Source organism: Poeciliopsis prolifica, unplaced genomic scaffold (genome assembly GCF_027474105.1).
Source record: "Poeciliopsis prolifica strain line A6 unplaced genomic scaffold, Auburn_PproV2 SCAFFOLD114, whole genome shotgun sequence".
Lineage (NCBI taxonomy): Eukaryota > Metazoa > Chordata > Actinopteri > Cyprinodontiformes > Poeciliidae > Poeciliopsis > Poeciliopsis prolifica.
The window spans coordinates 844,125-859,316 of NW_026562489.1; the positions used below are offsets into that span (position 1 = coordinate 844,125).

At 40.5% G+C, this 15,192-nt stretch overlaps 1 protein-coding gene and 1 pseudogene across 1 annotated transcript; one reads left to right on the top strand and one right to left on the bottom strand.

Annotated features, from left to right (window-relative positions):
• Nucleotides 1–10,812, bottom strand: part of LOC129354640 (receptor-type tyrosine-protein phosphatase T-like) — a 162,055-nt pseudogene extending 151,243 nt beyond the window's left edge.
• A 2,468-nt stretch (nucleotides 10,813–13,280) lies between these two features.
• Nucleotides 13,281–14,838, top strand: LOC129354641 (flagellar attachment zone protein 1-like). Its single transcript, XM_055024085.1, has one exon. It carries the CDS (start codon nucleotides 13,281–13,283, stop codon nucleotides 14,268–14,270), a length of 990 nt encoding a protein of 329 aa, XP_054880060.1. The 3' UTR covers nucleotides 14,271–14,838.
• Nucleotides 14,839–15,192: the final 354 nt, after the last annotated feature.

A 15,192-nucleotide genomic window follows, 5' to 3' on the forward strand; every position in this document is an offset into this window, starting at 1 on the left:
GTTTATTTTCAACTAACCGCCGACGGCTGTTGCAAGGTGTTTATAATGACTCATTTTTTGGGGAGCCGGAGGGTTTCTCCAGGGAGAGCCTGATCGCATACCGAGCTGCTGAAATGCCTCGAGACTCAACTAACCTGCTTATATTCTGGATCAATAGAGTATTATGAAGTTTGATGCCACACGTGTCAAAAGCATTTATTGTTGCCCACCGTCCTCCTCCGTCTGTTTGACGATCTCCTCGCTCTCTTTGCTGCCCTCGGGGTTGGCCAGAACGAGGCGCAGCCTGACCGTGACGAAGGGCCTCAGTCCCCTCAGCGTGTAATGAGACGACGTCTGGATCAACTCCTCAGCTGCAAACTCTTGCTGATTGAACACATACTGGTACTGAACCTGCAAAAAATATGAAAAATAAAATGTTTAGATCACTTCAGGCTGACTGAAACGATTCCAGCTGGAATACAAGATCAGAGAAAGTATAAATTAAAGGTTAAACAACTCTGTCTAGAAAAATATATTAAAATACATTTATTAGCAGTCAGACTTTCTTAAGCCGTTCTCTCCAGGTGTGCAGCTTTTTTTTTCTGACTCATTTTCTGTCCCTTTTTATTGACATGAAGGCAGTCTCCAGCATGTGCTTAAAAGTTGGTTAATAAGTAAGCTAAGGGCAAAAAGAGAGAAAGAAAATCTAAAAAAATGTCAAACTTTCAGCTAACCGCCTTTAGAAAACAACTAGTTGGTCTTTTCTCTTGGTTGAACTGTTATATTTGGCATAATTCAAAAGTAAGTTGAAAATGTCTTATATGTGATATATTTTACATGAAATTGGAAATAAAAGCTTGAATATGAAAAAAATGTACTAATATTTAGATGTATTATATGTGTATAGCATATATAATGCTCAATTATTTTGCTCATCAAACTCTGTGGGAAAGAGTAAAAACTTTATCAGCAAGGATGATAGTTCAGTTGAGATGTATGCAGATTAACCAATCAGATTACAAAGAAAATTGCAGAACGTAAAAAAAAAAAAAAAAAAACTTTTGATCAATGTATTTAAAACATTATAAGAAAGCCGGCTGTTCAAAAGGGAAATATTTGGAGAAACAGATCAGAGATTCATCCTCCCAGCAGCTGCTGGACTTTGTCTCCATCACTAATTAGTTGCACATTTCTTTATGTCAGAGTATCCCATTTTTAATAATTGCATAGTATTATGTAAATTTGTCATTAATGTACAATATGTTGCTCTTTTTTTGCCATCGAGGGAAGATAAAGTTTTTTCTTTTCTATTCAACTAAAAATTTCAGTAAGATTGAATTAATTTTTGACACATGCTTAAAGCAAGTTGGTAGAAAATCTTTTCTTTGGCCCAAAATACTTTATTGGTGGAGAATAGTGATTGTATTGTATTGTGACGCGCTTACAGTCAGATTGTAGCTGTGGCATCGCGTCACGGCATATCCAAACGTTTCCCACTGGATGGTCAGCTGGCGGGCGCGGACGTCCACCACATTGACGTTCTGGGGTCCGTGGACGGGATCTGAAGTGACAGCAGACGGAGAAACAGTCAGCAGTCGGATCAGAGCAGGAATCGATCCACTGAGTCCTCGCTTAATCTGGCTGCAGTCTGAAACAAGCGGCTAATCCCTAATCAGTGGCTGAATCTGATGGATTAAATGTCTGCAAATTAACTTAATGTTAATTCACTTAATGTAAATGATATCTTACATTCCTTAAGAATGTAAGATATCATTTAGGAAGCTTTAGAGTAAGATTGTTAAACTGAGGAAGCTATCAATAAAAAAAATGCACATTTTAGATTGCCAGAACAAAGAAAAAAAAAAATCAAAATAGAAAACTGCACTCAGAAATACATGCATTTTTTTCTAACATGTTCAATGCGTAAAGACACAACCAAACAAAAAAAAAGAAGAAGAAGAAGAAGAAGTGGGATGGTATTTCTCAAAATGTAGATTAAATTGATTCACTGGCAAAAACAGAAAGTCTCAATGTAAAACATCCAGAACTGCAGAACTGGAGGCACTGAGCAGAAAACAAGAGCATAATGAGGAAACCAACGACTTCATCATGAGCAGGTGTGACAGACAGGAAACGAAACAAGAACAACAAAATAAAACAGGAAGTCAACCAATCCAGAGATATCCGATCACCAGGGGGCGCCGCAGTGTAAACAGGACAGACCCCACAAGGACCAAAAACTGAGGTCTTTCCTGGATTTAGGATTTTATTAGAAATGCCACAGATGTTCTTCTTTGTTTTTTCCTCTTTACAAATTATTAGCGTCACAGTTTGCTGTCAGACGGTTTTTGGCACAAAACAGAAAAAATTATTGAAAATCTTCCCAGTTCCATAGAAAAACTTAGAAAGAGAAATATATATCCAAATCAGCAGAAATATTAATCAGATCCATTTAAGGGTTAAAGAAAAGTTTGACTGGTCTGGAGTTAGAAACGGAAACTGCACTGCCAGTTTCCGTATCTTGTCTGCAGCTACATTTAGATCCCAAACTTTAAAATCTCAGAAATATGAGATCACCTCGAACCAAAGTCAGACCTTTAAAACTGCTGTGGTTGAAATGTTGGACAAACTGGTATGATGGCATCTAAAAAACAACCTTCACTCAAATATTTTCATGTTTCATAAAATAATAAATAGAATTGGATTTTTTGAGTAGTTTTGACTCTGGCTGCAACAGTCAACCTGTCCTACTTCCACTCACACACACACCCACACACCCATACACACGCATACACCCACTCACACGCACACACCCTCCATGCACTGTCCCAGCCATATGTTGGCCCCTCATCCGCTGCTTTCTCTAACCACAACTGACTCTCCTCTAACGAGCTTGTTGAAACTCATCTTCCTGTGTGCCTAATTAGCTCCTATCAGCTAACGACGGCAACCAAAGCAGGTCACTGCATAATTTAGAGGCTGTACTAGCTGTACTTTATGAAGGAAAATTAACATTTTATTAATGGTGGAGGTGGATCTCCCTCTTCACACCCCCCCAAAAAAACGTGCAGTAGAAATGATTCCTGGCCGTAAAGCGGACCTTGGTTGATATGTTGGATAAACAACTCACAACCCAGCCAATAAATCCTTCTCTGGATCTTCACATTGATTCACAAACAAAAGTTTTTTTATCAGCACTTGGGGATTTTTTTTATTTTAATTTTAGTTTTTCACCAAAACTTGTGGACAAGAGATGCAAAAACATCTAAATGTGGTCAGAAAATCTTCAGAGTGTCGGGTTGAAATGTAAACTGAACTAATACAAGCATATTTGACAAACTTCTCATTGCATTTTTGTTTTTAATTAAATACTGGATTGATCAATGGGAACTTTTTGCAATGAATCCAACCCGTATCACTAATAGCATTTATGAATGCAGTCGAGTGCTTGAAAAGATTATTCCCCCAAGCTACTTAAATACGATGTCAGTTGAGCCAAATAAGACAAAGATTAGACAACGGGATCCTGGATAAGCCAAGACCATCTGAGCTGAATGTTTCTGCTGGTTGTGTTCACATACATCCAGTCTTGTGCTTTTATTTCCATCAGTTTAACTCCAGAGGTCTGGAAAATGTTTACCTGAGCTCATGTTCTTCCTTTGCATGGCTGGTATTAAATATCTTAGAGAGCAGCTGGTCTGCGGATTTGAACTGTTGCTGGATCCTCTGTCTTATTGTTTAATCCCGGGTCAGGGCTTAGTGAGGGTGGATCATTTCTGAGGGTTTTGTTACAGTATGGGGGAGGTTACCATCTGCTGCAGGTCTTTTGGTGACCAAAGACAAGCTTCCTAAACAAAGCTTCCAATAAGTAGCTCTATTTTGTTCCTGTGAAACTTTTTGTTTTGAGAAAGTCCAATAACTCAATTGAAATTGTTTATTGGCAACCAATTCTGGTTTTACAGACTCACAATCCATTTCTACCTCCAGCTTGACATTTAACAGTGATTGAGACAAATGTCAGAATAGTATTCAATTAATCTGGACAACCTCACACCCAAACAAAACTTCCTACTTTTCTCAGGAACAGGAGCTACCAAGTGTCACAACATGACATTACAGTAAAATGTCTCCAACAAGCTGTTGCTTTGTTGAAACACACACACACACAATAAAATTCCTCAATTACAGAGACATAATCCCCATCACTGAGTCATGGAGTGAATAGAAACAGGTTTTCACAAAAAAACTGCGATACATCAAAGCTTATCTGGCCGTTGATTTAAAGAACAGCTTCAACCCGAGGTTACTACATCATAAATTTGCTGAGTTCTGGGATAAAACCAACAACAGCATATAGACATTTATTTAATCCTGTAGCTTTTTAGTTTGGTTTTGAAGAATCCTAATCTTTTAGTAAATCTAACTAATGCCAACATGAACCCTCACTAATCGGAGATGGAAGAAGCTTTAGCAGAGTTAATCACCAGATTAAAAACAAAGTTTGAATCATTTCTAAGTGTTTGTTTAAATAGAGCCATCTCCCTCCAGTGTCAGGGGGATTGAAGTTCATCTCCATCTCATTTTCTGCTAAATCGAAGGTCATCTGAGAACCGATTTCTAAAATGTTTGCTGAGAAAACAACCAGTTGCAGACAGATGGAGTGATATGGAGAGCAGGAGAGCTTAAGTTTGAATTATAACTTTGTTTACATCGTTACAGTGATGAGACCTCCCCAGATGACCTTGGTCATGACAAATGCCAGATTTTCTATATCATTCATTTCCTGCTCCACTCCTTCCTCACGCCACATTAATTATTCCTTTCCGCATCCATTTCAGTCGTTTCTTCACACCCACTCTGGACCTGGCTGAACCTCTAACATTTGTCGAGATCAACAGAATGACAGACGAACGTGCTGAGAAATATAGGATCATTAGGTGTCTAAAACAAGACTTAATAATCAATAATAAGAAAGGAGAGGCTGGGTTTGGAGTGAGAACATGCCAACTGACAGATGGGATAAAATATGTATGCATGGAGGAAGAACAATATGGCTCCACAGGGATATGGTCCCAACAGTGGCTGCTGGCCTCATTAATCAGGAACGGTCAAGGGTTGGCATGTTAGCTTTCACAAGCTGTGAAAGGCCAGAGTAGATGGCACAGCTACAGCACAGTGAGACAGTGAGGCATGCAGCAGCGAGATTACAACACCCCTTTCTCTTCACCATCATCAATACCTGAAGCACAAAAGAGCCACAATGAAAACAAACCACAGAAACCAAATCACTGGACGAAAACTCCTGCTAATATAAACTACAGTACATTTGCAACCAAAGGTTTACAAAAAAAGACATGGAGATTTTTTTCTCTAAGTAGTTGTGTTTCCTTTGACCATGTAACTGGGCAATTTGACATTTCAGAAAAAATAAAAAATAAATAAAAAGTTTTGATGTTATGATTTTTTTTTTTTTTTTTTTTGCCCGTTTCAAAATTGGCTTATCAAGCAAAACTGTAATGGAAACAATTTTTACACACATGTCAAGGCCTATAATGATAACAAATGATAAACAATTATGTTTCAATATTATTTCAATTTATCATTTTAGTAATATTTTCCTGGGATATTCATCAAACTAATCTGGGCTCTTTAAGATGGGATGCCTGCAATGAAGACTTTTTTTAAATAAATAAAAAGTTTTGATGTTATGATTTTTTTTTTTTTTTTTTTATCCGAATGAATATTTAAAACTTGAACTTGACATTTTAAATATCCAAAATAAATAAATAAATAAAGGAGCAAACAAAAGAATTAAATCAATTAAAAAATCTCTGTAGACAAAATTGTCCTTCGAAGTTGAGACCGAAGCACAAGACTGGAAACTTTTGTCCGTCAGTTGTTGGTGGTGAGAGAGAAAAGAGAAAAACAAAAAATAATGAAAATGGAAATTATTGAGTGAGTTTGAATTTAACATAAGCGTCATTAATTTACTGCTTATTGTGACCACAAGTCACATGATCAACGGCCGAGTGTTGCTGCTGGAGCAAAACATCGGCCGATATTAGTCATTTTTCACAAATAGCATCGGATCAATAAATAAAACTGTGCAAATATTAACAACCAATATTTATATTCACCTTTACCATTTTTTTCTGGAAATGGCAGGAGGAGGCTGGTTATGTCTAGTCCAGAATATTCTTCTTGAGTTTACAAGTTACTTTTTGGAAAAATACAAGGTAATTTAAAGAAAACACTTAGCATACTTTAAACCAAACAACTAAGTTTTGCATTCCCAAAACTTTCTGAAAGTTCTAACTTAGTTCGCCTGACATCTCAGCATTTTATGTGAAATATTGTGTGTTCTCTTTACCTTTCAGGTGTGGTTTAAAAATTATACGTTACTTTTCCAGAAATGTCCTGATGACATCTTTTTTGCATAAAAGCTCATTTTTAATAATCAGCTGGAATTACAGGTTACTTTCACACAAGCTTCAGGATGCCAACAGGTTGCACAACTAAAATGCACAAGTTTTTCTTTAAAGCTATTCATTTTATTTCATATCCATGTTTTAATGTTTACCCCTAGAGACAGTGTTACATGCTAAAGCTAAAGATGAAGGAGTTCCTAGATCAGATTTATCACATTTTCTGTCTATTTTAGAGTATAATCGGCTAGTTTAGATTTAGTTTTCTAAGTATTACCTACCAGTTATCAACACAATGAAGGCTAACAATCACATATTCTGACAGACAATCTGTTGTTTGACCTGAAGCGACGTTGTTCTGTCTGTCTTTGAAAGCACCTCAGAGCCTACAGGATGTTCCGGCAGGTAGGTATCTGGTTCAGGAGAGGGCCTAGTGAGGGATTGTGTTGTGGGATGCTTTCCTGAATCTGATGAATGAGCAGCAGAAATGGAGCCATTAATCCAGAGACTTTAGGGAGCTGTTCCAGTGAGAAGAGAATGAGGGGAAGAGGACGAGCGGAAATCAATCTTTCTGCCTCTTTTCACTCCTTGGCCTCTGCTTTGTAGCTCCCCAGTTATTTTTCTTTTAATCTGAAAGCCTTTTCCATCTTTAATTTTATTTCTCATTGCATATTGGACATTGTGCTTTTTATTTTTTACTCTTTTGTACTCATGTTTTATTTTTCCTGCATCGTATTTAAGTTTCTTCCGGTTAAGTTGCTGTTGCCATATTTTTTTGATGGTTTTTCTCATCGTATCCAGCACCTGCAGATGACTTGTTAGCCACATTTCCTTCTTCCTGGATCTCTTATAAAGTTACCTTGTTAAAATGTGTTTTAATGCGAAGCGATAGATGTAAAATTTTGTCTTTGGAAATGAGTGGAGAGTCTATATTCTTGCTGAACAATGTGCATAGAGGCTGATAAGACTGAGTTTTTTCACCGATTGGGTAAAAATATTAAATTCTCTACTTTTATGCTTTCGTAAATAAGAATTATATATATTTAAACACCAACTCCTCACACTGCAAAACCCGACACACAAACCTGTGCATGTCTAGGATTGATTACAAGAAAGCCTATGACTCAATGCCGTACATTTAGTTGGATCATTTAATGCTTAGAGATGTATAACATCAACAGGACTCTGAGAGCCTTCATCGCAAACTCGATGAGGCTGTGGAAAACCACCCTTGAAGCCACTGCAAACCACTTGCAAAAGTGTCCATCAAATGTGGCATATACCAAGGAGACGCTCTGTCCCTCCTACTGTTCTGCATAGGCCTGAACCCCCTCAGCCAAATTATCAACAAGACTGGCTACGGATACCGACTCAAAAATGGGGCCAATATCAGTCACCTACTCTACATGGATGACATCAAGCTGTATGCCAAGAGTGAGCGAGACATCGACTCACTGATCCACACCACCAGGATGTACAGCACGTGTAACACTCACAATGTGTTTACAGTCAAAACAACAAAAATAGGACCAATGCTAGGTTCGGCTACTGGAGTGGAATATGTGTAAGTATAGCAATGACCACAGACAAGGAAAAGTAAGTTTAACTGCCGGCTTATTATTTGTTGAGAAAGAGGAAAGTAAACAATATAATTACAAACAATTGACATACAATACATAAAATCAAATTCAAAATAGTTCCTTGTTCTTCCAGAATAATTTATTTTATCCCTGTTTTGAATTTTTTAAACCTAATGTTAGTTTTAAAGGACACTATTTTTTAAACCTAGGTTATACGTAATTTTCGGACTATAAGCCGCGACTTTTTTTCCCTTTTTCCGACCTGCGGCTTATATAACAGTGCGGCTTATCTATGGATTTTTACAGCTAACGGCCACTAGGGGGATACCTAAATCCATCCACCATGTTGACGTCACATTTGCTTCAACACACAAGTAGCTGCGCGCACGGGAACGCGGAGGTCCTCCGGAAGCAGACTTCTACTGCAAGTGGTACGAGACAGAACGACAGCGAGAGAAAGACGGACATTGCAAGCGCAAGACAGTTTGTGAGACACCCTCATTATGGAAAAAACGTAGAAATGCATATGATGCAGCTTTTTAAGTTAAAGGCAGTCAATTTGGCAGTAAACGAAGGAAATAGAACCGCTGCATGTAACTTTGGAATGCAACGAGTCAATGGTGAGACGTTGGAGACGCCAGCAGGAAAAATAAATAAATCGTTCACCAAAACGGGTCGCATGAGAAAAGCTACCGTTGCACAAGTTTGCGAGTGGATCCTGATGGCGTGGAGGAGTGTAAAAAAAATCCACAATCACCAACGGTTCAGAAAGGCTGGACTGCTGCGTGATTGAGAGGAGAACGCCGCCACACCTGAGGCCTTTCAGAGGCTGTTCGATTCTGACAGTGACGAAGAGGAGTTCGTTGGTTTTGAGAGCGACATTGAAAGAGAGGGGAGAGTGGCTGACGAAGCCCTGAACCTGTTTGTTTCCGACACTGAAGATGAGGACTTTTGTGGTTTTAGTACGGAGGAAGAAGATGAAGATGAGGATTAATGACTTGACTTTTCTGGTTACAGCCATGTACTTCACCAAAGATGAAGAGGAGGGTTACGGTAATAACTTTTCTGGTAGACTGATAACCGTATATTTTAAGCAGCAGTGTTACTGCAATTTAGACTTACTGTAGTGTCACAGGCACTTTATTTGTTGTTGTAGCTTTATAAGTTCTGTACCTTCTGTAGCTACTATTGCACTAAATGGTTGAAAATGTTATGCAAATATGCAACTTGTTTGTTCAAATGTTTATAAATAGGAGCTACTATTGCACTAAATTGTAACAGTTAACGTATGCAAATATGCAACTTGTGTTGAAATGATAATAAATAGGAGCTTCCCCAAACAGTTGCCTCTTTCCCAACATCCCCTCTGTGCATGAACCATATGGTAATTACGTAAACATAAAAAACCTGCGGCTTATAGTCCGGTGCGGCTTGTATATGTACAAATCATGCAATTTAGCTTCTGCGGCTTATATTCAGGTGCGGCTAATAGTCCGGAAAGTACGGTAGTTCTATTTAAGTTCAAGTAAATTCTGTTAATCTAATTGATTTTAATCTTTTAAAATCTATTTTAGTTATCTAGTTCTTTTTTAAGAAATTATGATTTTTTTTAATCTCCTATTTTAACTGTTTCTTGTTTCAATTATGACCCAACAGAAAATTTTACATTCCACACCACCAATGTATAGTGAATGCAGTTCAAAAGAAGAAGAAAATAAAACACAACAGAAAAATCCAGTAAAAACAACTGAATAACTTGTGCTTCAGACCAGTCTTTCTCTATGAGGATCCTGAAGGGTTATTTCCGTTTCTCTGAATCCGCTTTTCCTTAGCAGGAAACATGGGCAAGATCATACCAGTCTGGATGATTCGAAGTGTCCAGCAGAGGGCGTAGCTCCTGCTAGACGACAGTTACAGTGCTCCTGGGTTAACGGCTCGCCATCTCGTTTCTCGTTAGCAGAATCCAATTCGGCAATCGGTTTGGATTTTCCCGGTCCAGCTTCCAGCAGGACTTTAAAAAGGCCTGGTTCAATAACCACAAGCACAAAGAAAAGTCCCTTCAACTTTGCTCTGTGCTGAACAAAGCAACACACTCGCCAATTCGGCTAATCCGTTACTTCAACGGCTCTGAACATAGACCAACGGAAATGCGCTGCTTCAACTTTCCGCCTCAATTAAATAAAATAATTTTACAAATAATATTCTTCACAGAAAAATAAAATACAGTTTTTGACTCACCAAGACCAGTAGAAAACACTCTGAACGTAGTCAACAAAAGAATTTCAGAAGCTCCTCCTCCAAAAAATGAGGAAAAGTTCCCAACGGCTGGTAGCGTCACCAATCGGCGGTTTGCTCTTATCTCCCTTCACTCAGCACAACTCTTCGCTTCTTCGTTCTTTCTGGTTCTGCCTCGCGCTCTCCCCTTCTTCCCCAAGCCAGAGAATACAGCAATCCGATTGGCTGGAGCCAGTTACCTGGCCTACACATCAATGTGACCCTTCAGAATAAGAGATTTGTTTTCTCACACCTGACCGTTTTAACCGCTGACAAAATAAATATGTTTCACACACTTTCAAACCAAACAAAATATCATACATGAATATCAATTACACTGTGTAATTATCTTTTTTACGTATTTATTTATTTGAAACTATTTTAAACCTTATTTATTCTGTATATATTTGTTATTTATGCATTATATAACTATTTGTTATGAAAAGGCTTTTATTTAAGTGAAGGCTATTTTAACTTGGGATACACCCGGACATTGGGATGTCATTCGGACTGGAGAAGTGTGGTTGGCTGGTCACAAAGAGGGGGAAGGTCATCCGCACAGATGGCGTCTCACTCCCAGAAGGAACAATAGCAGACATAGAGGACGGTTACAAGTACCTAGGTATACCACAAGCAAATAGCAACCTCGATGAAGTCACAAGGAAAGGATCCACAGCTAAATACCTCCAACAAATAAGGCAAGTCCTGAGAATCCAGCTCAATGGCAAGAACAAAATCCGTGCGATAAACAGCTATGCCTTGCCAGTAATCAGATACCCTGCTGGAATAATTAGATGGCCAAAGGAGGAGATAAAAGTCACAGATATTAAGACTAGAAAACTACTAACCATGCATGGAGGGTTCCATCCCAAATCCAGCACCCTGAGACTGTACACGAGCCGCAAGGAAGGAGGCAGAGGACTAGTGAGTGTGAGAACCACTGTCCAGGACAAAACAACTAAGATCCATAAATACATCAGGGACAAAGCCTCAACAGACAATGTGCTCAGTGAATGTCTCAGACAACAGGGAATGGAGGTTGAGGTGCCAGAGATACCATCATGGGAGGACAAGCCCCTACATGGGATGTACCACCAGCAAATAACCCAAGTGGCTGATATCAGTAAATCCTACCAATGGCTGGAAAAAGCTGGACTCAAGGACAGCACAGAGGCCCTCATCCTGGCCGCCCAGGAACAGGCCCTAAACACCAGAGCAATAGAGGCCCAGATCTACCACACCAGACAAGACCCAACGTGTAGGTTGTGCAAGGAAGCCCAACCTGGATAGTAGACAGTCCAACACATAACAACAGGGTGAAGATACTGGCAGGGAAAGCGTACATGGAACGACATAACCAAGTGGCAGGCATAGTGTACAGAAACATCTGTGCAGAATATGGACTGGAAACCCCGAGATCAAAGTGGGGAACACCCCCAAAGGTGGTGGAGAACGCCAGAGCTAAGATCCTGTGGGACTTCCAGATCCAGACAGACAAAATGGTAATGGCGAACCAACCAGACATTGTCGTAGTGGATAAACAACAGAGGAAAGCCGTTGTGGTAGATGTAGCAATACCAAGCGATTGCAACATCAGGAAAAAGGAGAAACTGGAGAAATACCAAGTCCTCAGGGAAGAACTGGAGAGGGCCTGGAAGGTGAGGACCACAGTGGTGCCTGTGGTCATCGGGGCCCTCGGGGCAGTAACCCCAAACTGGAGCAGTGGCTACAACAGATCCCAGGAACAACATCAGACATCTCAGTCCAGAAATGTGCAGTCTTTGGCACAGCCAAGATACTGCGCAGAACCCTCAAGCTCCCAGGCCTCTGGTAGAGGACCCGAGCTCAGAGGATAAGAACCACCCGCGGTGGGTGAGAAGGAAATTTTTTTACATATTGAGACACCAGTTTAACGGTTGGTTCTTTCCAGAATCCCCTCGCTCCCCGTTGCTGCCAATTACAGCAACAATCACAGAACAAACATCCGGCACTGTTCTCAAACCAGAATCTTGCTGACTTCTTGTGTGTTCAAATATTCAAGTCAGAAAGAAACTTATCTTGATTGTCTTTCAGCTGTCTTTGTCCTGGCAGTGAGATCAGACCGTTAGCAGCCAATGGCTCCCAACCGCTAACGGCTCTGTGATCCAGGTTTCCTGTTCAGACAATCTCTGATAAATTTTCTCCAATGGTGAACAGAAAAATTACTGCAAACACTGTGATATTCAGCTAAGAATGAATGAAACTGCTGCTGCGCAAGTGACGCAACGGGCTGTTGCTAGGTAACCAAGGAATGACTGAGTTGCTAGGTAACAATAACTGAATACCAGCTTGTTGCTGTTAAGCCGGGATTACGTTTGGCAAAGAACGGCACAGACCTTCATCTCTGCAGAAACCCTCAGCCTCAGATGCAACAAATCCACTTTCTTATCCAGTGAATGGACACCGGCCAGAAAGACAGTTGGAAATGGTGGCTTCCAAGGCATCAGCTAGATTTCCCCTTTTTCTGTTTTCGGGCACCATTTGACCGTTGGTCCTCGCACCCTGCCGTGCCAGTCCATTGTCCTCAAGAGCCGCTGTCTCCCAAGTGTGGACTTCAGCCTTGGTGACATATTACCAGCTGAACTGTCTCCAGTGGCCATCAGCTTCAGCTGTAAAGTTTGTTTTTATTCAAACTTCAGCAGTTTTCTAGTTGTCCTTCTGAGGTAGTGACATCAATTTGTGACATCACGCAATTTGATGTCACAAAGAGTGATGCACCCTTTTTGGAATGAGAATGTATCACTTCTGAATCTACGGTCATAGCTATTGCAGCAGTTGGAGAGAGAGCACAAGTATTGTACTCATCGCACTGACAAGCAAATAGTCAATTTTCTGATCAATTTTCAGATTTTTTTAGAGAGAAAGAATTAAAATGAATAAGACCAGTAAGAAAAACAAGTCTTTTTATTTAAAAGACAAAGAAATGCAACAAACCATAGCGAGACAGACGCAGCAGCTCAATGAAATTATGAAAAAAGTGAGCATGATGTCCATCGACCGAAAGTCTTTGCTTAAAGCAAATGAGGAGCTGAACGCGCAAGTTCTAAATGCGAAAAAAGCTGCATTTGAAGTAGACACTCTGCTTCGCGAGAAAGACAGGGAATTAAAAGAACAGCTGGAGGCAAACGAAGCTTTAAAGAAAAATATCACCACTCTGGAGCACGAAAAGACCACCTTGAAGAGCGAAAAGATGGCCTTAGAGATAGAAAAGACCGCCTTGGAGATAGAAAAGACCGCCTTGGAGATGGAAAAGACCGTCTTGGAGAACGAAAAGACAGCCTTGGAGAGGAAAAAGATAGAAAAGACCGCCTTGGAGAATGAAAAGACGGCCTTGAAGAACGAAAAGACCGCCTTGGAGAACGAGAAGACGGCCTTGGAGAACAAAAAGACCGCCTTGGAAGAGAGAAGCATAAACTTGGAGCATGAAAAGACAGCCTTGGAGGAGAAAATCACCATCTATGATCACACAAACATGATCTGGAAAGAGGAAAACACCGCCCTCAAGCTGAAAAGAGACGTCTTGGAGCAGACAAACACCGCCTTGGCGCACATAAACTCCACCCTCGAGCAGGAAAAGACTGCCTTGGAGGAGGAAAACACTACTCTTAAGGTGAAAAACACCGCTCTGGAGCAGAAAAGTGACGAATTGGAGCAAATAAACACTGTATTGGAGGAGGAAAACACCTCTCTGAAGGTGAAAAACACCGCTCTGGAGCAGAATAGTGACATCTTGGAGCAAATAAACACTGTCTTGAAAGAGGAAAACACCACTCTGAAGATGAGAAGCGCAGCTCTGGAGCAGAAAAGTGACGTCTTGGAGCAGAAAAACACAACCTTGGCGGAAATAAACACCACCCTTGAGCTAGAAATTAATGCCTTGAAAGAGAAAAACACCACTCTGAAGGTCAAAAACACACTCTGGAGCAGAAAAGTGCCATCTTGGAGCAGACAAACACCGCCTTGGCGCATATAAATACCAACCTTAAGCATGAAAACACCGCCCTGAATAAGGGAAAGACCGCCTTAGAGGAGGAAAATAATGCCCTGACGCTGAAAAGCACCACTCTGGAGAAGAAAAGAACCACCTTGGAGAGGAAAACCACGGCCTTGGAGCAAATAAATGCTATCCTCAAACAGGAAGTCACTGCCCAGGGACAGAAAATCACCGCTTTAGAGGAGGAAAAAAGCTCCCTGGAAAAGGAAAACTCCACCCTGAAGATGAGAAGCACCACCCTGGAGAAGAAAATAACCATCTCGGAGAAGAATAAAACCATCTTGAAGAGGAAATCCACAGCCTTGGAGGAAATAAAAGCCATCCTCATGCATGCAGTCACCGACCGGGGGCAGAAAATCACCACTTTAGAGGAGGAAAAAAGCTCCCTGGAGGAGGAAAACTCCACCCTGAAGCTGGAAATCGATGCCTTGATGAAATATAGCACCAACCTGGAGTTGAAAAGCAAGACCCTGGAAGAGATAACCAGTGCTTTAGAGGAAATGAACACCGCCTTTGAACTGGAAAACACCGCCCTGAAGCTGCAAAATACCGGAGATGTCTTGGAAGAGATAAAGCAGAACAAAAAGAAGGGAGATAGAGTAGAACAGCAGAACCAGCAGCCACCTACAGAGGAAACCCACGAAGACAGCCAGTCGGTTTCAGACCAGCCATCAGTAATCGTACGTGTGGTCAGAGGTATCTGCAAAACATATCAGAAAATGAGCGAAAATGGTACTCTGAGCTACTGGACTGAACTGTAATTAAAAAAGTGTCCAGATAATTGCTTCAGGCTTGATTATTGGCGGCAGAAAAGTTTACAACAAAAGGACTGCGATGTCAAGGGAGCTTGACACTTAGGGTCTGATGGCGGAAGATGTTGGCAGGAGAGTTTGCGGCCCGC